Source organism: Helianthus annuus, chromosome 13, assembly GCF_002127325.2.
Source record: "Helianthus annuus cultivar XRQ/B chromosome 13, HanXRQr2.0-SUNRISE, whole genome shotgun sequence".
Classification (NCBI taxonomy): domain Eukaryota; kingdom Viridiplantae; phylum Streptophyta; class Magnoliopsida; order Asterales; family Asteraceae; genus Helianthus; species Helianthus annuus.
Genome location: NC_035445.2, coordinates 140,311,041 through 140,337,834, shown reverse-complemented (window position 1 = coordinate 140,337,834; position 26,794 = coordinate 140,311,041). Strand labels below are relative to the sequence as shown.

At 33.9% G+C, this 26,794-nt stretch overlaps 3 protein-coding genes and 2 long non-coding RNA genes across 5 annotated transcripts; 3 read left to right on the top strand and 2 right to left on the bottom strand.

Moving 5' to 3' along the window:
* The first annotated feature begins 3,205 nt into the window (after positions 1–3,205).
* On the top strand, positions 3,206–8,542 carry LOC110899509 (UDP-glucose 4-epimerase GEPI48). Its single transcript, XM_022146395.2, has 9 exons — positions 3,206–3,656; positions 4,479–4,528; positions 4,635–4,770; positions 4,863–4,964; positions 5,566–5,793; positions 5,902–5,980; positions 6,472–6,554; positions 7,211–7,302; positions 8,134–8,542. The coding sequence occupies exons 1-9, from the start codon at positions 3,468–3,470 to the stop codon at positions 8,213–8,215; spliced, it is 1,041 nt and encodes a 346-aa protein (XP_022002087.1). The 5' UTR covers positions 3,206–3,467; the 3' UTR covers positions 8,216–8,542.
* Positions 8,543–10,324: 1,782 nt separating this feature from the next.
* On the bottom strand, positions 10,325–11,361 carry LOC110899510. Its single transcript, XM_022146396.2, has one exon. The coding sequence runs from the start codon at positions 11,216–11,218 to the stop codon at positions 10,643–10,645; it is 576 nt and encodes a 191-aa protein (XP_022002088.1). The 5' UTR covers positions 11,219–11,361; the 3' UTR covers positions 10,325–10,642.
* Positions 11,362–12,970: 1,609 nt separating this feature from the next.
* LOC110899508 (phosphatidylinositol 4-kinase gamma 4) lies at positions 12,971–16,533 on the bottom strand. Its single transcript, XM_035981590.1, has 3 exons — positions 16,257–16,533; positions 14,575–15,986; positions 12,971–13,564 (listed from the first exon to the last, which is right to left on the bottom strand). The coding sequence occupies exons 2-3, from the start codon at positions 15,829–15,831 to the stop codon at positions 13,187–13,189; spliced, it is 1,635 nt and encodes a 544-aa protein (XP_035837483.1). The 5' UTR covers positions 15,832–15,986; positions 16,257–16,533; the 3' UTR covers positions 12,971–13,186.
* Positions 16,534–18,236: 1,703 nt separating this feature from the next.
* Positions 18,237–20,815, top strand: LOC110899511. Its single transcript, XR_002570331.2, has 3 exons — positions 18,237–19,745; positions 20,251–20,331; positions 20,766–20,815. It is a non-coding gene; the product is annotated as an uncharacterized LOC110899511 (long non-coding RNA).
* A 2,911-nt stretch (positions 20,816–23,726) lies between these two features.
* LOC110899512 lies at positions 23,727–26,794 on the top strand. Its single transcript, XR_002570332.2, has 3 exons — positions 23,727–25,725; positions 26,230–26,310; positions 26,745–26,794. It is a non-coding gene; the product is annotated as an uncharacterized LOC110899512 (long non-coding RNA).

The following is a 26,794-nucleotide window of genomic DNA, read 5'->3' as shown; positions in this document are numbered from 1 at the left end:
TCTTGAAAACAAAAGAAAAGATTTTTAATTTAAAAGATTTTTCCATTATTAATGCAAAAAAGAAAAATTCAACTAGCATACACTATTTCTCATATTAGCAATTCTTGAAAACAAAATAAATAGTTCAAAATATTTCCCCATTATTAATGCAAAAGATTTCAACTAGCATACACTATTTGTTTTTTTCATATTAGCAATTTTTAAAAACAAAAAAAAGTATTCTTGACTCAAAAGATTTCCCCATTATTAATGCAAAAGATTTCAACTAACATACACTAATTTTTTCATATTAGCAATTCTTGAAAACAAAACAAAAAATGGTATTTTAAATCCAAAAGATTTTCCCATTATTAATGCAAAAGATTTCAACTAGCATACACTATTTTTTTCATATTAGAAAATTCTTATAAAAAAAGTATTTTTAATTCAAAAGATTTCCCCATAATTAATGCAAAAGATTTCAACTAGCATACACTATTTTTTCGTATTAGCAAATTCTTAAAAAAAAAAAAAGAAATAGTATTTTTAATTTAAAATATTTCCCATTATTAATGCAAAATTTTGCAACTTGCGTACAATTTTTTTTCATATTAGCAATTCTTGAAAACAAAAAGAAAAGATTTTTAATTTAAACGATTTTTCCATTATTAATGCCAAAAAAAAAAAATCAACTAGCATACACTATTTCTCATTTAGCAATTCTTGAAAACAAAATAAATAGTTCAAAATATTTCCCATTATTAATGCAAAAGATTTCAACTAGCATACACTATTTTTTTTTTTCATATTAGCAATTTTTTTTTTTTTTAAAAAGTATTTTTGACTCAAAAGATTTCCCCATTACTAATGCAAAGGATTTCAACTAACATACACTAATTTTTTCATATTAGCAATTCTTGAAAACAAAAAAAAATGGTATTTTAAATCCAAAAGATTTACCCATTATTAATGCAAAAGATTTCAACTAGCATACACTATTTTTTTTCATATTAGCAAATTCTTATAAACAAAAAAAAAGTCTTTTTAATTCAAAAGATTTCCCCATTATTAATGCAAAAGATTTCAACTAGCATACACTATTTTTCGTATTAGCAAATTCTTTAAAACAAAAAGAAATAGTATTTTTAATTTAAAATATTTCCCATTATTAATGCAAAATTTTGCAACTTGCGTACAATATTTTTCATATTAGCAATTATTGAAAACACAAAAAAAAAATTAATTTAAAAGATTTTTCCATTATTAATGCAAAAAAAATTCAACTAGCATACACTATTTCTCATATTAGCAATTCTTGAAAACAAAATAAATAGTTCAAAATATTTCCCTATTATTAATGCAAAAGATTTCAACTAGCATACACTATTTTTTTTTTCATGTTAGCAATTTTTAAAAACAAAAAAAAAAAGTATTTTTGACTCAAAAGATTTCCCCATTATTAATGCAAAAGATTTCAACTAACATACACTAATTTTTTCATATTAGCAATTCTTGAAAAAAATGGTATTTTAAATCCAAAAGATTTTCCCATTATTAATGCAAAAGATTTCAACTAGCATACACTATTTTTTTCATATTAGCAAATTCTTATAAACAAAAAAAAAGTCTTTTTAATTTAAAAGATTTCACCATTATTAATGCAAAAGATTTCAACTAGCATACACTATTTTTTCGTATTAGCAAATTTTTAAAAACAAAAAGAAATAGTATTTTTTAATTTAAAATATTTCCCATTATTAATGCAAAATTTTGCAACTTGCGTACAATATTTTTTCATATCAGCATTTCTTAAAAACAAAAAAAAAAAGATTTTTAATTTAAAATTTTTTTCCATTATTAATGCAAAAAAATTCAACTAGCATACACTATTTCTCATATTAGCAATTCTTGCAAACAAAATAAATAGTTTAAAATACTTCCCCATTATTAATGCAAAAGATTTCAACTAGCATACACTATATTTTTTCATATTAGCAATTTTTAAAAACAAAAAAAAAGTATTTTTGACTCAAAAGATTTCCCCATTATTAATGCAAAAGATTTCAACTAAAATACACTAATTTTTTCATATTAGCAATTCTTGAAAACAAAAAAAAAAATGGTATTTTAAATCCAAAAGATTTTCCCATTATTAATGCAAAAGATTTCAACTAGCATGCACTATTTTTTTTTCATATTAGCAAATTCTTATAAACAAAAAAATGTCTTTTTAATTCAAAAGATTTCCCCATTATTAATGCAAAAGATTTCAACTAGCATACACTATTTTTTCGTATTAGCAAATTCTTAAAAACAAAAAGAAACAGTATTTTTAATTTAAAATATTTTCCATTATTAATGCAAAATTTTGCAACTTGCGTACAATATTTTTTCATACTAGCAATTCTTGAAAACAAAAAAAAAGATTTTTAATTTAAAAGATTTTTCCATTATTAATGCAAAAAAAATTCAACTAGCATACACTATTTCTCATATTAGCAATTCTTGAAAACAAAATAAATAGTATTTTTAATTCAAAAGATTAAATAAATAGTATTCTTAATTCAAAAGATTTCCCTATTATTAATTCAAAAGATTTCAACTAGTATACACTGTTTTTTTTTTTTTTCATATTAGCAATTCTTAAAAACAAAAACAAAAAATAGTATTTTTAATTCAAAAGATTTTCCCATTATTAGTGCAAAAGATTTCAACTAGCATACACTATTTTCTCATATTAGCAACTAGCATACACTATTTTCTCATATTAGCAATTGTTAAAAAAAAAGCATTTTTAATTTTAACGATTTCTCCATTATTAACGCAAAAGATTTCTGATAGCATAAATTTAACGATTTCTCAATGCAAAAGATTTCAACTAGCATACACTATTTTTTTATATTAGCAATTCTTAAAAAAATCGTATTTTTAATTCAAAAGATTTCCCCATTATTAATACACAAGATTTCAACTAGCACACACTATTTTTTTCATACTAGTAAATTCTTAAAAACAAAAAAAAAAGTATTTTTAATTCACAAGATTTCCCCATCATATTATCAATTCTTAAAAAAAACAAAATAGTAATTCGTAAAAAAATAAAAATTAAGTCAAAAACAAAAATAAAAATAGCAATTCTTAATAAAATAAAAATTAATTAAAAAAAGATTTCAAGATTTCAAGAAGTAACATTTTCCGGAAAGATTTGGTTTTGACTTGATATTCATTTCCCAACCCCCAAAATTGGGATTGCCAAAATCACACTAAACAAAGAACCCTACTTTTTACCTTCATTCTTCCAATCTGTCTGTCACCACATGTAATCATCATCGTGTATATATACCCACATTGTCTCATTCACTTCTCCCATCTGTCAACAAATATTCTCATTCAGATCCCCCATATAACCCCAAACTGTACATAACCCAAATTCTTTCATACATTTATGCAGCAGCAGATTGCTGTTTAATCGGAAGACACCCATTACAATGGCGCCACCGCATTGCGTTTTGGTCACCGGTGGTGCCGGTTATATTGGCAGTCACACCGTGCTGCAACTGCTGTTAGCCGGTTACAAGACGGTTGTCATTGATAATCTTGATAATTCTTCACGGGTTGCTGTTAATCGAGTTCAAGAACTTGCTGCTCATCATGCTGTTAACTTAATTTTTCATAAGGTTTGTTTCAATTTTTGTTGTTATTTTTTAGGGTTTTTGATTTCGGAAATTGGGGTTTTGTTAGATCATTGTGGGTATTGCAGCTAATCTGTTAATTTTTTGTATTTAGTTGTTAATTAGATTTTCTTTTTATTTTTAGAAATTGGGGTTTTATTAGATCATTGTGGGCAATTTTATTTTATTGATTTTTGAGTTATTTTGAGTGATTTTATATTGGGCTTATTGTTTTAGTGTTTTGTGTTGGGACTCTGTATGTACATTTATTTAAACAGTTTAATTGAATTGTATAGTGAGTATTATTTATTTGTTTGTTTTATGGGATGGTTTTATGTGGTAATTAATTTCTAAATTAACTGTGTTAAGTGATGTGGACCTGCTTGTTTTGATTTGGAATATTGATTGATGTTACAGTTTTTGGTTGGTAGGATTTTCAATTTTGTTTAAAGTATGCCCACACAATAATATGAGAAAAAGGAAACTGTTTTTTGATCCTTTTTTATAGTTATGATTCTTGACCTACTTAAGTGGATTAACTGTTTCAACGATTCTTCATCATCCGGAAAATGTAAAAGTGGCACCGATATTAACGATGTGTTTTGGATAAATTTCGGATATGTAAATGCAAAAAAAAAAAAAAATTGTGGAACTTGACATATCTTGTGTCCGAAATTACTAAAGGATTTTTTTTTTTTTTTTTGCGTTTGGTTAATGGGCTTGTGTTGAATGAGTTGTAAAGTTATTCGGGCATACTCTAATTGCATTAATTTATCTATTTATGAGTAAACACGAAGGTTTATTTTCTATTAATTTATTTGTATGCAGATAGACATCAGGGACAAGCCCGAGTTAGAGAAGCTTTTTGCCTCCACAAAGTAAACTTATTTTCTCATTGTTATATTTGGTTTTTTAGTTTTATATATAGATATAAAGACGCTTAACTAGAAGTGCGAATGTGGATTAATCATGATCGCTATGCAGGTTTGACGCGGTTATACATTTTGCTGGATTGAAGGCTGTTGGTGAAAGTGTGCAGAAGCCATTGAAGTACTACGATAACAATGTTGTCGGTACTTTAACTCTGTTGGAAGTTATGGAAGCTCATGGATGCAAAAAGGCATAACGTTTATTTTGTTTTGTAAATTCCGTGCATACGAATAACATATAATTTGTTAAGTTGACATTTTTTTTTGTTTTTAAACATTTCAGATTGTGTTTTCATCGTCAGCTACTGTTTATGGTTGGCCAAAAGAGGTACCGTGCACAGAAGACTTCCCGTTATCTGCAGCCAACCCATATGGACGAACCAAGGTATTAAACGTTTCAGATCGCTTTTATTATTCTTGAAATGAAACGGGTCAAAAAAATAAAACAAGATTTAGAAACATAAGCATGCCCAAACACTACTTTCTGTAGCTCCTTTTATTATAACATATTATCTTATTCTATTTTCAATAGAGTAAACATAGATGGTGCGCATCTGGATCCAAAAGATTTGAAATCTTGCCATTTTCATCTGGCTCGTTAACTCCATCCATTTGTCTCTGCTAAGTCAGGGGCATTTTCGTCTTTTTTGTTAACTTATTTTGAATACATGTACATTATGCTAAATGCTTGTACATAAAGTGAAAAAGACCAAATTGCCCTTTAAATTAACAAATAAGACAAAAATACCCCTGACTGAAGAAAATGGATGGAGTTAACGAGGTGGATGAAAATGGCAAGATTCTTAAACCTTTTAGATCCAGATGCGGAAAAACAAATCTTTGGACGAAAGTCGCAAAACGGGCCAACGAAAATGGCATTTTACTCTTTTCAATACAATAGTGTTTATTCTTTGAATGTTTTTTTATAAAATCATTTGCATATCCTTAATAAGTATGTAGTACCTAATTCTGTTTAATCCATCCAGCTCATGATTGAGGATATTTTTCGTGATATATATGCTTCGGATTCCGAATGGAAAATGATAATGTTACGGTATTTCAACCCAGTGGGGGCACATCCAAGTGGATATATCGGTGAAGATCCTCTCGGAACCCCAAATAATCTTATGCCGTTTGTCCAGCAAGTAGCTGTCGGCAGGCTACCTGCTCTCAAAATATTCGGAACCGATTATGCAACCAAAGATGGAACCGGGGTATGTTTTTGCTGCCAATATTTTTCTTTCTTGATACGTAATGTGGAAACTAATGCGATCAGTCTGTTTATATTGTTGTTGATCAGTTTCTTTTTAAATAAATTTCAGGTACGCGATTACATTCATGTTTCGGATTTAGCTAACGGGCATCTGGCTGCGTTGAGAAAACTCTCGGATCCTGATATAGGTATGTGTATCTTTTGTTTTATATGCTTATCATAGTTGTCAATAGCGGTCACTATAGCAAATAGCGTATAGGTTGAAGGTCGCTACAGGGTATATAGCAATAAATAGCGGGATTTCAATTTTTCTTTTTTAAATATTTTATAGCGATTAAATACAGCTATAAAATATCTGGATCTTAGGTTTTTGTTAAATATACATGTAAAATAGCATATATACCAAGGTATTTTGATATAAAATACATATATTTTTTTTTTTATTTTTTTCTAGTGTGTGGCTATTTATAAAATAGCGCCCGCTATTTATTGCTATTTGCTATGCAGCATATAGGTAATTCGCCATTAACAACTATGATGCTTATACTATACATGTTTTATTTTTATGTTTTTGAGTACGTTTTTTGGCTGTAGTTAGACTTGATACTGATTGCTGAATTAATAGGATTGTTATTATTCCATATTTTTACTGCTTTATAATGATGATGTGATATTTTAGGTTGTGAGGTCTACAACTTAGGAACTGGTCGAGGAACATCTGTTTTGGAGATGGTGGCAGCCTTTGAAAAGGTCTCGGGAAAGGTAGCGCCATTTTCAACTTTCTTTTTCGGATTTCTTAAAATATTAGATCTGTTAATAAAATGAGGTTTCAGATTTCTTAAAATATTAAATCTGTTAATAAAATGAAGAACTCAAAATCAGCTGCATTTTTCATTTCAACATTTGTATTTCTAGTTGACCTCTTTTTTATAGACCGAATAGAGTTCATAAGAGTAAATTACCATTTTCGTCCCTAAGGATTGGTCACTTTTGCGACTTTCGTCCAAAGGTTTGTTTTTCCGCATCTGGATCCAAAAGGTTTGAAATCTTGCCATTTTCATCCAACTCGTTAACTTCATCCATTTTTCTCCCTTAAATGAGAGGATTTTCCGTCTTTTTATACATTTTTATTAAAATAAAAAACACTATAAGAAATAAAGATCCACCTATGTTTGACTTTCTTCCCACCCAAACCCTTTAATCATCACAAAAGTGTCTAAAAGGACGAAAATAGCCCTGACTTAACGTTTAAAAAAGGATGGAGTTAACGACTTGGATGAAAATGGCAAACCTTTTGGATGTGGAAAAACAAATATTTGGACGAAAGTTGCAAAACCTTTGGGACGAAAATGACATTTAACTCTTTTCATAATTAACCACTTCTTTATATAAATATTAATTCATGAATTATGTTGTAGGAAATTCCTATAGTGATAGCTGGACGCAGGCCTGGTGATGCTGAGGCCGTGTATGCTTCAACCGCCAAAGCCGAGCGTGAGTTGAACTGGAAGTAAGTGTTCTTATAGTCTTTGTCAAGATTATTATATTTGTAAAGTTATCAAATATATACACAAATTAATACTGTCAAATATTTTGTTAGAATATAGAAGTGGTAGGTTGGGTAACTGGTAAGTTAAATATGGATCAAAATAGGTTGGGTTGGGTTAGATGACTATATTTTTTAACATATTAACCTTAAGGGTCGTAAACAAGCCCAGAGGCTCGAGAGCTACTCGTGATCGGCTCCGTTAAAAGCTCGAACGAGCCCGAGCTCGAGACTAAAATAGAGCTTGTTTAGTTATCGAGCTCGAGCCTGAAATACAAAGCTCGTTTAGGCGAGCCCAAACAAAATTTTAGTTTCTTTATACATGATATAATAGTAATAATGATAAAATTGGCGAGCCGAGCTTTGGCTCGTTTAAGCGATATTGAACCGAGCTCGAGCCGAGCATTCAGCTTGTTTGAGGATGTTTTCAAAATAGCTCGAGCCTAGCTTTGGGTTTTACTCGAAAGCCGAACTCGAGCTCAAATAAGTAGGCTCGAACCGAGCCGAGCTTGAGCTTCATAAAAACATAATGAGCCGAGCTCGAGCCTAGTCGGGCTTGGCCTGGCTCGTTTACACCAGTCCTTATTTCTTTGAATAAGAAACTTAAGAGACTATAAGCATTTTATCGTACTTTGGGTCGCTGTCGATCCGTTTCATCGTCAATTATGTTTTAAATTTTGACATGGAATATTTAAAAAATAAAAGTATTTGATGTAAAAGAAGAGGTAAAAACGCAAAAATTGACGTTAATGTGTAACAAGCATTAGCTTACATAAGATTTGATTACGAGTTCAGGGCAGAGAACGGGATTGAGGAGATGTGCAGGGACCAGTGGAACTGGGCCAGCAAGAACCCATACGGTTACCAGAGCAAATAACCCGGTGTACCAAAGAGCAGGGGGGCGGTTGTGGAATGTTTACAAAGTCAAAGTCAAAGTGAAATTGTTCTAAGTAGGGAATAGAATTATACAAGTGATGTTTACTACCTGGTTTCTATAGTTGACACTTTTTGTCATCTTGATAGAAGTTTAGGTAGGCTAATGACCATAAATAAACAAAGTGATAAAAGATAGTCATATTCTTTCCTAACTGTCATTTTACTTTTTATATATAGTTCACTTTCTTGTACATCACATTTGAGATATGGTGTTTGTGCAGCTATTGAACAGGCATATTTACATATATAACATGATTCCTTTGTTCTATTTCTTTCTTTCTTTTTTACTCTTGCCTTACATGCTGGCAAATCGTGTCTTATCGTGTTTAACAGGTCTCTGACGACGCGAATAACACAAATATTAAGCATAAATACAACTCATTTAGGAATGGCAATGGGCCGGGTTTGGGCCGGGTATTGGTAATCCCAGACCCGTACCCGGTTGTAATTCTTTGTCCCATACCCGGCCCGTTACCCGTCGGGTATCGGGCATACCCGCGGGTATCGGGTATGCCTGTTATTTTCATAAAAATACCCGTTGGTACAAATGTGCAATTTTTACTTTGATGTTTATATAATTTACTATTTTAATGACTATAACAAATGAACATATGATAAATAACTTACATATCATATTCAAATCACATATACCAAACTAAATCTAAACGATTACTTAATTTAAGTAATTGGATCAGGACCACCTAATTTGCATAAACATCCACATAACAAAGGGTGATAGCTTCCATATTTAATATACATGCTCAAAAATAAGTTATTTGTTCACTAAGCACCTACCAAATACATATCCACATATGATTATAAAGAAGGTAATAAGTACATGTACTAAGTTTATATATATATGGAAATCTATAATATGATACTTTCGGGTATTATTCGGGTAAATGGGGCGGGTATCACTAAATCTCATACCCGTACCTGATTTTTTTTTCTTTTTTAAAACCCGTACACGGCCCATACCCATTGGGCTTCGGGTATACCCGGCTCGTATGTTTCGGGTTTCGGGTATACCCGTCGGGCTTGGGCTTTTTTGCCATCCCTAAACTCATTTAACTACTTTATATCTAATGTCTATAACACATTTATGTTTTATATACTAAGAAGAAGAAATGATGGATCTTAGCCTTCTAATTTTATTTATTTTTTTTAAAGTAAAAAAATCACGTAATGTGCTTTTCACTAAACATGTCTAATCATGTCTTACACAGGTGGATGAGATGACTTATTGCCAATCCTACGTCTACATGCCTGACAAAACAAATAGGTCGGGTCAGGAGGGTGATACTGGGTTCGATATACATATACTAGAAGTCTAAAACTCCACCTCGCTGGCTTTCTTTTAGCCACCCTTGCTAGTTTATTTTGATATTTGGAATCACTAAATATCCCTTTAGCTAAGACTTTAGATTATGTTGTCTCACTTATATATCTTGTCTTTGTCACACCTACATTATTAGATTGTATCGTATAAACTGTTTTCGTATAACTCTATATAACACTAATATATGATACATGTGATCTACTTCTAATATTTAACTATTTAACCTACTACAAATCACAATCTAGTACTAAATAAATAGTACAGAAGATGTGAAGGTGGATAAAATACCACTCATTGGCTATCACAAAATCTTCTTGTTCAATATGAACAACCAAATATATCCCACCCATGACTCACCCACCCAATTTGCTCTTATTCTCACTACCATTCTTAACTATAGAGTTCTTATTCATTCACAGCTAATGTGCCCGAAATATGTTGATGATATCTGAGGTCTAGTAAAGCGCTGATGATATTTGAGGTCCAGTATGAACCCGACATCTCTCACATTCATTACCAATGTATGATTTACATAAGATATTACATATTTACATTTTTAGCTTTAAACAATAACCGAACTAAACCAAACTGTCACGCACCAAACGTTACCAAGTAATCAAAACCACATAAACTAAAAATAATCAAATAAATAAATGAGTTCTAATATATAGGTTAACATTACTTCCCATGTTAATCATACTAAAAAAAAAATCATCAAAACCCATCTTAATCCTTATTAAAATCAGTCAACATCAATACACACAAACACCTAACACTATTGTTGTCGGGTAACTAAACCACTGTCATATCACCGTCATGTTACTACCACATTGGAATTAAAGTAATAACTAAACACAATAACTAAGTGGAGTAGAATAACTAAAACAAAAATTTGAGCAACATGATTGGTTAGATTGGGGTGGGCCCCACCTTCGTTCTCATGACGATTGATCTCAACAGCGCCTCGTTAACAAGCCGACACGATCCCATGCGGATTTGGCATGAGAGCGTTAATCGTCAACACTCGTTCTAACATCTAAAACCCAAAACAGAACCATCACTAATCCCAATAGCAACCTTACACTCAACCTTAGCTTCCACATCATGCATAAAAAAATGCATAACCCTGACCCGACCCGCCATCTCCATCCTCAATTCAACCTCCAAACCCAACCCGACCCCAAACCCATTAACCCGATCCAAATCCACCGGAAAAGACTTGACGGAAAAAGTGGCAGCCAAGTACACTTTCCGGCGAGCTTCAATCTTTCCGGCGGGAACAAACAAGAACCCCATTTGATCTCCGGCGAACAAAAGGTGTACGGAGGTGTCGTAGTGGGTGAAGACGCCGTGGTTGGGGTTGTAAACGGCGACGTAGTGGGAGAGGGTGAAGGTGACGGTGGCGTTGGTGACGGAGAATGACGGAAGTTTGACGGCGGTGAGGGAGATGGTGGGGGGTTGGGGTTTGAATAAGGTGAAGAAGATGATAAGGATTATGATTGTTATGAAGGTTAAGAAGATGGTGGCTACTATGCATGATGATAGAGTTGTACGGCCGGTTGGTGGTGGTGGTAGTGGTGGTGGGTTTTTCCGGTGTGGTGGCATTGTGGTGGTTTGTTAGGGTGACGGTGGCCGGAGATGAGGGTTGTGTTTTATAAGTTGGTTGATCATTGTGGTTCTAGTGCTTCAATTATTTGGGATGGTTTTAGTTTTAATATAAAGTTATAATACATTCTGTACTACTTTGAAAATAGGTATACATGTGATCATTAGCCGGTGTGAAAATAAGTATTTGTTTATCAACGAATATGTATGAGAGAGAGAAATGATCTTAGTTACATGACGTTGCTAATATTTATACTAGATATTGTTACATGTCATTGTCAAGGAGATGTGTGTCTCTTTGAGGGTGTAAACCAAATTACTGTTGAAATCTCGATTTTGATTGATGGTCATGTTACCATGCATCTCGTGGGATGTTCAACGTCAGCATCGTTTTTATATTTGCTTCATCGTGTATAGGAGCATCGTCGATGGAGTTACTACCTCATGAACGCGACCACATTAAATTGTTTGAGGTTGTCCTACTGAGTACCGACAAACTCGAACGCACCCACATTTTCCCTACTCCCTCTTTCCTCCCCATCTCAGAGAACCTAGTCGAGGAGCGTTTGTACACACAGACACGCCTCTTTTCCCTCCCTCCTCTATATCGTCCGTAATCTTCTCCTCTCTTCTCCACATGAGCTTAAAAAACACTCCGAAAAAAGGGGTTTGATATGCTCGGAGTAATAAAGTTACCTATAACTTATTTTTTTATATATTTATTTTTTATTCATACGTACTTTTCTACATATTGCTGGCTATGTTTTTATAAAGGAGTTGGTTAATATAAAATCTTAGTTTATTTATATTTGTACCTTGTATATTAGTCAACAAAGTTAAATTTGTTCATATGGAAAAGCATTCAACAAATAATAAATTGTCATATAAAATGAAGAAAAAGGCTTTTGTTGTGTAGGAGCAAGGGAACATAGCAATAATTACCGAGCTCTCGTGGGGCAAAATTGGCAAAGTGCAGACAACTGAGTGGGACCGATGGTGGGGATGGAGAATCTTTCTTTCAACTGAATTCAAGTTAAAAATAGTTTTTAATGGTGAGTCTTACCTCAAGTTTGTGAAAAAGAAGAAGTACGTTTAGCAACAGCTCTTGTTAATATTATTAGAAATTTTGATTAACTGACAAAAATGTTTTATTATATGTTCAATAAAACATTACACTTTGTTGATGAGATTAGTTTTCTTGATGGTGCTTACTGTTTGATTTAGTCGGTTTTAACAAATGATCTAATCTGGTAGGACGTATTAGAACATGAACCGGTTGAACAATCACTGGTTGGGGTTGGACTAGCCGGTTTTAGACGAGTGGTGATTGTTTAGTGGTTGCATTGTTTTGTATAAACAAATACTTTTACAAAAATGTTTTTCTTTTTAGATTACAAGATTTAAGATTAGAATTTCTTTGCCAACTAATGTAGAAAGATATTACTGTTGTGTTTCTGGGTAGCTGAATTAAATATTATCTTTTACAGTTTGATTCTTTAAAGATTGATATATATTTTTTTCTTAAAAAAATTGGATATATTTCTTGTATTCTTTAAATATAACCAACATAACAGTATAGTATTAATAAATATTTATCTTTTAAATTAATTTTAACAGCGTTAGGCATCGAGTCCGGTTAGACTTGTCCGACCAGTGAACTAGTGGTGCGGCCAATGACTGGTCCTGCATTCAAAACAATTGCTTTAACAAAATGTTTGAAGCCAACAAAACCATGCTAAAAGAAATCATATATCAAACTAAAATTTACAAAGTGTTATTTCTTAAACACAATAATTATCATATCATTCACAACAAAAGCTTTTCAGAAAGCAGGTACAAATTCAGCAATGAGACATAAAAAACACCATTGCTGATCACACTTTTATTCGTATTAAGCAAATACATCATAAGAAAACTACATTAGGCCCGGAGACGACAAAGTGAGTCGTCCCCTCAAAATGCACGGGCCTAAACGAGTATATTCTCAACCTCAAAATCCATGATCTTAGAGACGGTTTCAAGAAACGCAGCCTCACTCATTCCCACGAGCATAGAATCATGGGCTTTCTGAACCATCTTTTCAATCATAGATTCTTTGTTTACCCTTTCTCTGCACATGATTCGACCTATGTCAAAAGGCGAGAGCCCGTTTGCCGCACCTTTTTTTAAAAGCATAGTGGAGATGCGCAGCGTGCGTGCACACTCTAATGAAAGATCCCACCCATACGCGCTCAAGAGTGCTATGTCTTGATCTGCATCCAATGAGCTTATGTAGTCAAGAGCTTGTTTCAAGTATGGTTCACGCGCTTGTGGCCAATACAACCAATCAAATGTGCAATCTTTGAACTAACAAACCAAGAAACCCGTGTTAGCGTGACAAATATCATGTTATTAACTTATTATCATAAATAAATGGTTGTAAATATCGCTAGGCGCTAGTCGGCCGGTGGGGTACCTACTAGCGATGAATCGGGATTAATCAGATTGGGATTTTTATATGTAATTTTTAGGGCTGTAAACAAGCCAAGTCGAGCCGAGCTAGACCCGGCTCGAGCTCGGCTCGAACTCGATTCGAGTTGGCTTGGCTCAAGCTCGAATTTCAAATCGAGCTAAGATTTGAGGCTCAAGCTCGACTCGATTAGAATTCAAGCATGCTCGGCTCGGCTCAATCTAGCTCGAACTAACAAAGAACCGCAAAATTTACTACTTAAAAAGCCCTTAAAAATGAATTTCTTCATAGACTAAGGGCCATAATTGTCATTTAATTTAACCATATGGCTAAATATGCAAGTATAAATAGTTAACTCACTTTGTACATTGTTTTTACCTTCTTTTATAGGGGAGATTCTCCATTAGTTTTTTGTTTTCTAAGCGATGTGGGACAAAAAAATGAAGGATATAAACCTTATCGAGCCAGCTAACGAGTTGAGCCAGGCCAAGCTCGAGCTCGGCTCGTTTATAAACCGAGCCGAGCCGAGCTGGCTCGTTTACAACCGAGCCAATTTCGAGCCGAGCTTTCTTCGAGCGAGCTGCGAGCCACGAGTTTTTTGAACACCTCTAGTAATTTTCAGTTATATATATCGGTAAATATTTTAATTAGACAGGTTTTAACCCCTCCTTGACCGTTTTTTAAGTATACAACATTAATCGCCGGAATCTACATGGTTTGGTTGAAAACTGGTCAGAATTTACTGGTTTTTGGCCGGAATCGCCGATTTTTGGCCGGTCGATTAGGGACGACTACCGATTAACGGACCAATTAACGAAAAATAGGCTGACTAGCTATTAATCGCCGACGAGTGCCGATTTTTAGAACACTGATAATATGGAACAAAAAATGCAGACTTTAGACTTACATTCTCAGGCAAGCAATATCCATGATCAATAGGGGTCAGCACAATCCGACCCGCTTCTCGGCTCATCAATATATTCCCCGCGTGCCTGTCAGCATTCGCGGTTCGTATATCAAGAACCGTGATCTTATGAACCTCTTCCACCGGAAAATCTCTTGGACCCATATCTTCACAACTTCCACAGTTTGTCACAAACATTTGTAAAGATCCGACTTTAACATTGTCGGACCCGCCATCATACCCTCGTGGATGATTAAACTCTGAACTCAAACACCTAGCCATGACGGTCGGTGGCACACCGGCAAAACCGGTTTCCGTTTCATTGTTTGATGAACGCGGTCCGGTTAACGGATGGTCTAATATGTAGGCTGCAACCTCCCTCAACGCACCTTCGCCTACTTTAGTTCCTCTCTTTAGCCCTTCACCGGTTGTTGATGGAGGTAGCATGTGAGGGTTATTAACCGCCAATGGTTCTTCATCTACAGGTTTAAAAACCGCAACGTTCTTGTTACCCGATGGATGTTGCATGAAGTACGCGCCCCCAGTGCCTTCGGCTGATCTAATCGGGCTTTTCGATCGTTTTAGCCCATCAGATGCGGAGTTTAACATGCTCCATATAACAGGCGATAGTTTTAAACTAGGATTGACGATAACCGGCTGCAATGTGAAATCGTTCGGTAATTTCTTACAAATTGTTTCCCGCTTGACTCGTGACACTCGTGATGAAGAATTTTGAACAACTAAATGAACAATGGCATCATGATTCTTACAAATATCACCAATAAGCCTATGATCATCAAGCTTTTGACCATCACATAATATTTCTTGATCCTCGACGTTTATAAACGAATCCCCTTTCGCTTCTTCCGCTAGCTTTTGTTTCAAATAACGCACGGTTCTAAACCGGTCAACCTGAAACTCAAAGTCTTTTTTAAAAGCAGTTTCGACGGTGATCTTAAGAAGATCGGAAACTCGAAGAATCAGATGAAGAACATCCCCACTTGAAACACCATAGTCTTTGACACGACAACCGTTTTTCGACAACTCTTTTCCTTCAAAAACCAACTTTTGTTTCTTCACTAAAAACCCTTTACATGTTTGAATCTTTAGCTTCACTGACGCAATCGAATCGGACTCCAAAATACACATGGGAATCACTGAACTTGCTACAGTTAGGTACACCACAAGCGAGTCGTTTACGCTACGAATAAAGCCCGACTCGATGTGAACCTGACTCAACGCAACATCAACTGCTGACATTGTTTCGAACTTTCAGTTTTTCCCACAAAAGGTCAAATCTTTTGTTGTGTTACAACAACATTTCACACATATTAATCAAATTGGAGATGATCAATACTCAAATCTCCAAATAACTTCACCAAAACACCGAAAACAGAGTACTCTGTTCAGAAACACTGAAACAGAGAGACAATAAAATCGAAACCCTAATACCCTTTCAATAACATACTAAAAATCCCAAAAATTACTTACCCAAAACACCTTAATGAATCACACTTACAATAATAATATCAAAAACAGAGGCTAATTAGTAATTACTCTGTTCATAAAGATCAAAACCCTAATGCTCTGTCAACCAAAAAACCCAAAACGGCCTCAAATCAAAGGGCTTTTTGGATAAGTAACTCCAGAATACGATACAGATGTGAATTTTGTACTTATTTTACCTGATTGGGGAGAAATTATGGCGAATTTGAAGAAATTGGTGAGGTTAAATTGGGTGGATTTTGTACGGGAAAATGAGAAATTGAACGGAGAGTGTGTGAATTGGTTGTGGGGTTCGAGTGATTGTTCCGATTAAACAGTGGGATTTGTATGATTCCGGTGAAAGTGTCGGTAAATGGTGGAGTGAGAGGGCGAAAATATAGCCGTTGAGTTTGGGTTGTGTCTTGACCTGAATAATGCTTTGTATCAACGGTGCCTTTGAGTGTCTCTCGCCTTTTAGTTTCAAATTTTGTATTTATAAAATAGAAAAGTACATGTGTGACTGTACCTTTTTTTGTGAAGAATTTAAGTGAGTACATTATTGATGATGTACTTCTTAACTTAGAGCAAAAGAATATTTACTTAGGGTCGGCGGGGCGTAGTGGGTAACCCATGTTTGGGTACACCACCGCCATCCTTTCGGTAAGCAAATTGTGGAATAGTCACTAAAGGGAAAACTCTCTAGGTGTTAAATAGAAGGATGTTATGGATTCAATACCAGAGAAGTGTAACATTTTGCGGTTAAAAAAGAAAAAGAATGTGTGTTTGCCTGGAAAACAGTGAAGGGGGCGGATTCGCTGCCACCAGTTCCAAAGGGTAGTCGAGGTGGCACCGAGTTGTGATGGTTTTGTCACTGAGCACCTCTGCCACCCTTGTATGTGTATGGATGAGTGTTGATGTGGAACTTAAGTGTTGTGAAATACGTATTTGACATGCATATTTATTTCTACTTGTCTTTTTGTTAAGTACATAAAAGTCTTTTAGGAATCTAATAATTCTCTAGCAGTAAGTTGAGTGAGTGTATTTTACAACATTGTATTATGAAATACACAAAATAGTTCACGTATCTGATAGCTGTAGATGTAAAATTTTGTTTGAATGGACACGAACGCACAAATATATAAAAATTGGGCATGTGTTTAACGTTTGGAGGTTATGGGTTCAAGTCCCACAAGTGAACAATTAGAGAAATTCATCTTTTTAAAAAGAAGAACCTTAAATCAAGAAAGACGATATAAACGTAGTCGGATTTAGAGCTATGGTTAATGGTGACTTTGATTGCTAAAATATAATTATCATAACATAAAAGTGTTTAGATGAAAATGTTTACTTAAAAGGCTTATATCATACTAGTCGAGAGTCCAAGCAATGCGGCGGAGTGCAAATCATCCCATAAACTCCACCAACCCACGGTTTCATTACACATATGCACACACCCACACCTCACACATAATGACACATCAGGCACATACTTTCATACATACACACATATCATGATATAAATATGGTGTAATAGAAATTATTATGTATCTATAAATAATGTGCCATTAAAAAACATAAATAATAAGGTATTAAATAATGTATTAATTAGAAATAAGTTTATTAAATAATAATGTATTAATCAGAAAAAGTTTACTAAGAACTATTGGATAGAGTCCTGTACCTTATGCACCAAAATTTGTCCTAGGCATCTTAAAGTAGAGAGCATGTCTATCATCCTCAATGTATTTTATAGTAGTATAGTGGGCATCTTAAAGTGAAGAGCGTATTATAAATCTACCCTCAATGTATTTTATAGTAGTATAGATATGGATAAGGTATATGAAAATACATTTTAATCCTCAGTCAGTACAATTTATTAGATATATTTTATACAAAAAAAACTATATTCGTAAACTATTATAGCTTTTTTCTATTAAAAGGAAAAAAAAGAGAGAGATAAATTGTTAGTGCAGTAATGTCTATCGCCTCCGTCAATCCAGTTCGTAGCAGATTCAGAAGTAAACTAGAGTTTATATTACAATATTTAGGAAAAAGACCAAGGTGGGTGTAACGCCCTGCTTTTTCGTAACTTTCCTTAATTAGAAATCTTGTCGTGCGTTTCTATTGTAATCGTATCGTATTTCGATTCGTTGTAAGTCCGAAACTTAATTGTAATGCAGTCGACCTTTTGTGGGAAATATACATCGTTTACACATGCTTATACTTGGATACGCATACTCGTTTATTACTTGATTCGTGATTCTCTTAAACGTGTACTTAACTCGTAACCAACTCGTGAATTCGTGACACTTAAACGTTCCATACATATAAAACATTTAATTAATCAAAACGAGACTTATACTTAATTAGCACTTCATTCTATGTTTTAACACATTTATTAAACACCTATGTTACTAATTAGAACATTCTAGGTCTTGTAGGTGTTGTTACACATTAAACTGTATATAATACTTTAATTATGCACCTAAAACCTACTTATATATTAAAAAAAAAAGGATAGAAAAAAATATATATATATGGGCTGTTAACAGCCCCTTGCGGCTGGACTCACAACCAAACACCAAAATCTTTTTTTTGATTAAGTGTTAAAAACCCCAATACTTGCATGTTGACATTCTTTAATTTCACGTTGATTAAGCAATGCACATTATAAACCCATGATATAAACTACAATTGTGTGTCTTATAAAGTTAAAAGTATATATATATAAATCATAATATATGTAATCAGCCTACCAACTTGCGGCCGCAAGTGGTAGGGCTGAATTGTTTGTTTGTTGTTTCAAATAAGTAATCACCATCATGCACATTAATTCATCATCGATATTTTTAATATGCATACCATACTTTGCCAACATTTAATGTAATGTTCAACAACAAAAGAAATAGTAGAATCTAGGCAGTTTACAGCCATGATCGGATAGCCTCATGGCTTGTCTAATTGTTTCTTTTTATTCATTTCAACAACCAACAACTTAACATTAATGCCAACTACTAACCAAACCTAATTACAAAAGTTATCCAAACCCTAATCCCCATTTATTTTGATCGGCCGCCCCTCATGATCTTTCCCTCCCAAGTACACCCTTACATCTCTGCAACATATTCAAAACCCTTATCCACCCTCCATGTTTTACACAACAACCACATAAGATCATCCTTGACACCCTCATACACTCTTCCTCGTTTTCACTTCACACCACAGCCATGTACCCGCCGGAGAAACGGGCTTCACGGTTGCCGTAACCGCAGTCGGAACAAGTAGCTCTCATCGAAATCGCTTGCTGGAATCGGTGTTTTTACGTCGAACCCGAATCTTCATTCGTTTCGGTATATACTTCTTATCCATTTTGTTTTGATCTTCTGTCAACCTAGCGGCCTTTGTTCCTTTCATTTGTTAAACCTTCTGTGACAACCACTTTGGTAGATAAAAATGTGTAACAGACAAAGAAAAGTCGTCGGAGTTTTACGACGGGGATCGCGCCGCACGTATTCGGTATACCTTACACCTTAAACCCATTCCGCGACCTCGTAAAGAAAGAAAGAAAGAAACACTCTCTCTCTTTAACTACACTTTCGCCGGTGATCGGAGTTTCGCCGGAGCCGTACGGTGCTTGCCGGGAAATATCGAACACTGCCGGAGTCTTATATTCCCACGCGCTTCGAAAGGTATATATATTGTCCCCTCATATTCATTTTTCATAATAGATCCATCTTTACCATAGTTCTTGCACACTAGTCTGTTATGACCAAAACTCTAGTATTAAAGGTTAGAATTTTCATTTGGGTTGGAAGATGACCACTGTTTAATTATTCAAAAGAAATAAAAAAAAAAAATCCAAAATAGTAGAATATAGTAGTTTATATAAATTAATCATTTATTAATTTATTGCTATGAATAAATTGTTGTTGAAAAGTGGTAATATCGAAATGACAGAATTAAACATAGTTTTTAGAATGGATTATATGTGATGTTTTTTTTTATAAAGAGTCTATAAATCAAATACTAAGGATTCAGGTTCTACTTTACATTCATATCAACATTTTTGATCTTTTGATGTTGAAATGTTATAATGAATAAATACCAAATCAATTAAATTGTGAACCATTAAAAATTAGGAATATCATTTAACTTATATTAATTAGTCCATTATGTGTTATTCTAAATATTTAGGATAAACACTTACGTTCATTCTCTTGGAATTCTCCATCCTTACTCGTGCGTTATTTCAAGGAATTCTTATACGCGATCAATGTGAGTATACTCGTATTTCCCCCTTTTTACTTTTACCACTTTTGGGGTGTAACATGTTTACCTATTAACTTACACATGAACACTTTATTAAACACATGAACGTTCCTATAACATGCTTGTATACGTGATGACTTGATACTTTAAACTTGGGTTATTCTTATGTGTTGAACTTATCATTAACTTCGTACGAGCCAAACCTTGACATATGTAGCGCTATAGGATTAACGACCCGCCCGTAAACTTGAGGTTATGTCTTGAGCATATTGCGTTTTCTTGGTTTGATATGTTAGACACATGCCATGTTTAATGTTTATCTTGAATCATATGCTTGCCATGAGGAATTGTTCACACTTTTTATCTTATGCTATGTACGTACCAAACTTGTATACTCGCCTTTGCTTTTGCATTGAATTGTATTTTTAAACATGTTACAGGTTGATGATGATGAAATGAAAACGGATAGCAAAGATGCCTAGATACTCACTTAGACGTTTAGGTTTAAAGTGTTGTATCAATTTTGTTATGTTATGTTGAACAATGTTGTTATTTGCTTTTCTTGTAATGTTTTGACAATTTATTTTGGAAATGAAATTTGGATTATTAAATTATTGTCACAAATAGCGTTATGATGTCTCGAGCAATCTTCACACTTCGTCTCATCCCGATGTTTCCGCCATTGGTTGGGGTGTGACAGATTGGTATCAGAGCCATAACTATAGGGAATTAGGAAAAGTAGGAATGCTTTAGCCTAGTCTATAGTTTTAGAACCTTATTCGTATGCTTTGCTTGGACTACTACATGATACTTTATTTGTTACTTATTTATGCTCTTTTAAACATGTATGTTACTCATGTGTAATATTCGACATGTTATTCTGACGCATTAATGCTTGTTTTATTATGTGTTAACACTTGTTTCGTTGTTCGATTCTTTATGTGTTATTCTTGACATATTTCTCTATTTGTTAATACTTGTTTTATTTCATTATTTAAGTATCATCCTTGATATGCTTTCTTATGAGTTTATACTTGTTTGTGTATCTCCTTCGACATACACTTCCCTCATGCATTTTACTCGATTATTCTAAATCCGACAACACTCATATTGTACAAATGAGACGAATTCACCAAAATAGGCGTGAAACCCACAATTTGGTGAACGACTCTCAATCTACCTATTCTTTTTTTTACACGAGATATCGCGATTAAGCTAGGAGTGAAATCCACATCTTAATGGTAAATCTCAAATTTCAAGTTCTAGTGGACCCTCGTCAACACGTCGAAGTTAAATTTTGACCCGACGAGTACCAACCACACTTAGGATACGAAATCGTCAAGTTAGGGGTGAAACCCGCACCTTGTCGACTAGTTCCACTCCTTGGCATTTTTTTCATAAATCCCGCCAAGTCTCGAAATTTCGATTGATTTGGGACATGTAGTAACCGGAAGGGTAAATACCGTTAACCGACTTGTCGGCGAGAGTATTTTACCTATTAGGCCAAAACATGCTCCTCAAATTCAAAAGACTTTTCGACCACTTTGGTTAGTCAAAGTTCCGTTTTGGAACACTCCAAACTTTGGTCAAACATGTGTTTCTATTGTTCATTTTATACGATGCAATCTTTCAACCTCGAGTTTACCTTTGATTTCTCTTCACACGCACAACATATCGAACCTTTTCGATACACTTATATATGCATGATTTTCATATAATTTAAATTCATATTCCTTGTAACAACTAGTGGAGATGTATCATCGAGATTGGAGTGACTTCCTTACCTTGACGATTGACTCCACCCCTCTTCCCTTAAAACGACTTCACCAACGAGTTAGGGGTGATTCCCTTACTTAGGTGACCGTTACCAAAACTCCTCTTTAAAAATATTTTATTATGCAAACCTGATCATGTTTTATACCTAAATCATTTATCATTATTCAAAATACCTACTTATACCGATTTCAAAATACATTGTTTATCAAACGTACTTCTTATTCTACCATCCATTTTCACTCAAATCATATACACGAGATTCTTAATCAGGTCTTACAACATTTTATTTCACGAATTTCAAAACCTTATGAAATGCTACCTATCAATTAATCGGTCTAATGAATCTCTTGCCCATGAACTTCATATCCGACTTATTAACTAAAATACGCTCACATTATATCATCATACTAGAGACTTCCATTCTTAATCGAAATCAACCTAACCTTTCTCAATTACTTATAAGATCTCATGGATGTTATATGATCGTTTTACCAAATACTCTTTTCAACATCAATAAATCATTTGTTAAATTTATTTTTTTTAAACAATCACTAAGTCCTTTTACTAAATTTCTTTTCTAAGGATCGACGTTTTCACAAGAACTTTCAAAGTCCAAAATTTTCATGTTTTGATGCAAATGAAACAAACCCGTTATTTTAAAAAAAAAAAAAAAAAAAAAAAAAAAAAAAAAACCTTCTCTACAAGGCTTAACTCGTCATCCAAATTTCAAAACACGTGGGCTAGAAGACTTCATAGGGACCGACAATTTTCAACATACGTGAACTCCTTTTTTTTTTTACAAAAGTAGCATTTCAATCATTACAAAATACGTTAAGCATGACCAATGAGTACTTTATGTTCCTTTACATATACAAACTATATTCTACCTTTCAAACCAAGCTCAATCTAATTTTGATTCGACAAACTCAACGTTTTGTTTAAACAACTATACATGCACATCATCATACACATTTAGTCGATATCTCGCGATAACATCATTTATATCGTTCGTATCTACATACTTAACCTTTTTTTTTTCTCCGCAATGTCTCAACGTACACCATATACGCAATATTTATTTTTCATACCTACACCTATGTTCATACGTTTTATGCTTGTACTCATACACATACTACTTATACGTTTTACGCTTCTGCTTGTACACATACTACTTACACGTTTTATGTTTATGCTCATACATACATGCGTATTCATACTTAAACTTATGCTCATACTTTCCTCTTTACTCATGATTCGTACATTCGTACCTATACGCGAGCGTAATCCGAGGGATTCGCTTACGTAGGTCCCATACATGCTTAAACATAAACATGCTTACATACGACATTCTTCTACGTACACATTCTTATTTTCAAATTCATGTATACCTTGATTCATACATAACTAGTACAAGCTATGTGGATCATGCGACGATCAGTATAATCGCGGGTGCACACGGGATTATAGTGATAGGCGTATGAGAACCATAGAGTGTACTACTGTGTATGGTAAGACACGGAACGTAACATGACCCCGAGTAACGAAACGGACGTAATGTGGTTAAAACATGGTGGATACGCCGCTGGTACTTCCTATATATAAGTGTTTTCACCATGTTACTAAACTTTCGTAAAACGCGCCATGAGAAATTCAGTGTTTTACAGACCTTTTGGACCTAATACAAACTTTAAACAACTCACTAACGCATTATATCCGATTATCCAATACTTAAGCCATACTTAAACTCGTAATAGTCTATTAGATCAAACTAGCCCTTTTTTTTTATCAAAATACAAAGTGTTTCGTATAAAGATGTTCTTCCTAACACGGCACATTTTATATATATACCTCTCCAAGTTGATTCAAAACTATGTAAACTCACACACGTGCATGCTTTTACTTAGGATAAATATCTCGATTCTTTTAGCCAAAATGCTTTTTCTCAAAGGTCTTTCTCTTGAATAAATTTCGGGACGAAATTTTTTTAAAGGAGGGGAGACTGTAACGCCCTGCTTTTTCGTAACTTTCCTTAATTAGAAATCTTGTCGTGCGTTTCTATTGTAATCGTATCGTATTTCGATTCGTTGTAAGTCCGAAACTTGATTGTAATGCAGTCGACCTTTTGTGGGAAATATACATCGTTTACACATGCTTATACTTGGATACGCATACTCGTTTATTACTTGATTCGTGATTCTCTTAAACGTGTACTTAACTCGTAACCAACTCGTGAATTCGTGACACTTAAACGTTCCATACATATAAAACATTTAATTAATCAAAACGAGACTTATACTTAATTAGCACTTCATTCTATGTTTTAACACATTTATTAAACACCTATGTTACTAATTAGAACATTCTAGGTCTTGTAGGTGTTGTTACACATTAAACTGTATATAATACTTTAATTATGCACCTAAAACCTACTTATATATTAAAAAAAAAAAGGATAGAAAAAAATATATATATATGGGCTGTTAACAGCCCCTTGCGGCTGGACTCACAACCAAACACCAAAATCTTTTTTTTGATTAAGTGTTAAAAACCCCAATACTTGCATGTTGACATTCTTTAATTTCACGTTGATTAAGCAATGCACATTATAAACCCATGATATAAACTACAATTGTGTGTCTTATAAAGTTAAAAGTATATATATATAAATCATAATATATGTAATCAGCCTACCAACTTGCGGCCGCAAGTGGTAGGGCTGAATTGTTTGTTTGTTGTTTCAAATAAGTAATCACCATCATGCACATTAATTCATCATCGATATTTTTAATATGCATACCATACTTTGCCAACATTTAATGTAATGTTCAACAACAAAAGAAATAGTAGAATCTAGGCAGTTTACAGCCATGATCGGATAGCCTCATGGCTTGTCTAATTGTTTCTTTTTATTCATTTCAACAACCAACAACTTAACATTAATGCCAACTACTAACCAAACCTAATTACAAAAGTTATCCAAACCCTAATCCCCATTTATTTTGATCGGCCGCCCCTCATGATCTTTCCCTCCCAAGTACACCCTTACATCTCTGCAACATATTCAAAACCCTTATCCACCCTCCATGTTTTACACAACAACCACATAAGATCATCCTTGACACCCTCATACACTCTTCCTCGTTTTCACTTCACACCACAGCCATGTACCCGCCGGAGAAACGGGCTTCACGGTTGCCGTAACCGCAGTCGGAACAAGTAGCTCTCATCGAAATCGCTTGCTGGAATCGGTGTTTTTACGTCGAACCCGAATCTTCATTCGTTTCGGTATATACTTCTTATCCATTTTGTTTTGATCTTCTGTCAACCTAGCGGCCTTTGTTCCTTTCATTTGTTAAACCTTCTGTGACAACCACTTTGGTAGATAAAAATGTGTAACAGACAAAGAAAAGTCGTCGGAGTTTTACGACGGGGATCGCGCCGCACGTATTCGGTATACCTTACACCTTAAACCCATTCCGCGACCTCGTAAAGAAAGAAAGAAAGAAACACTCTCTCTCTTTAACTACACTTTCGCCGGTGATCGGAGTTTCGCCGGAGCCGTACGGTGCTTGCCGGGAAATATCGAACACTGCCGGAGTCTTATATTCCCACGCGCTTCGAAAGGTATATATATTGTCCCCTCATATTCATTTTTCATAATAGATCCATCTTTACCATAGTTCTTGCACACTAGTCTGTTATGACCAAAACTCTAGTATTAAAGGTTAGAATTTTCATTTGGGTTGGAAGATGACCACTGTTTAATTATTCAAAAGAAATAAAAAAAAAAATCCAAAATAGTAGAATATAGTAGTTTATATAAATTAATCATTTATTAATTTATTGCTATGAATAAATTGTTGTTGAAAAGTGGTAATATCGAAATGACAGAATTAAACATAGTTTTTAGAATGGATTATATGTGATGTTTTTTTTTATAAAGAGTCTATAAATCAAATACTAAGGATTCAGGTTCTACTTTACATTCATATCAACATTTTTGATCTTTTGATGTTGAAATGTTATAATGAATAAATACCAAATCAATTAAATTGTGAACCATTAAAAATTAGGAATATCATTTAACTTATATTAATTAGTCCATTATGTGTTATTCTAAATATTTAGGATAAACACTTACGTTCATTCTCTTGGAATTCTCCATCCTTACTCGTGCGTTATTTCAAGGAATTCTTATACGCGATCAATGTGAGTATACTCGTATTTCCCCCTTTTTACTTTTACCACTTTTGGGGTGTAACATGTTTACCTATTAACTTACACATGAACACTTTATTAAACACATGAACGTTCCTATAACATGCTTGTATACGTGATGACTTGATACTTTAAACTTGGGTTATTCTTATGTGTTGAACTTATCATTAACTTCGTACGAGCCAAACCTTGACATATGTAGCGCTATAGGATTAACGACCCGCCCGTAAACTTGAGGTTATGTCTTGAGCATATTGCGTTTTCTTGGTTTGATATGTTAGACACATGCCATGTTTAATGTTTATCTTGAATCATATGCTTGCCATGAGGAATTGTTCACACTTTTTATCTTATGCTATGTACGTACCAAACTTGTATACTCGCCTTTGCTTTTGCATTGAATTGTATTTTTAAACATGTTACAGGTTGATGATGATGAAATGAAAACGGATAGCAAAGATGCCTAGATACTCAC

What these genes read in the sequence shown, in the direction of transcription:
- LOC110899509 (XM_022146395.2), top strand. Translation starts at nt 3,468, where the DNA reads ATGGCGCCACCGCATTGCGTTTTGGTCACCGGTGGTGCCGGTTATATT. An exon ending in TTGAAAAGGTCTCGGGAAAG is followed by an intron (nt 6,555 to 7,210) that starts GTAGCGCCATTT and finishes ATTATGTTGTAG; the next exon opens with GAAATTCCTATAGTGATAGC. An exon ending in GAGCGTGAGTTGAACTGGAA is followed by an intron (nt 7,303 to 8,133) that starts GTAAGTGTTCTT and finishes TTACGAGTTCAG; the next exon opens with GGCAGAGAACGGGATTGAGG.
- LOC110899510 (XM_022146396.2), bottom strand. Translation starts at nt 11,218, where the DNA reads ATGCCACCACACCGGAAAAACCCACCACCACTACCACCACCACCAACC.
- LOC110899508 (XM_035981590.1), bottom strand. Translation starts at nt 15,831, where the DNA reads ATGTCAGCAGTTGATGTTGCGTTGAGTCAGGTTCACATCGAGTCGGGC. An exon ending in GATATTGCTTGCCTGAGAAT is followed by an intron (nt 13,565 to 14,574) that starts GTAAGTCTAAAG and finishes TTGGTTTGTTAG; the next exon opens with TTCAAAGATTGCACATTTGA.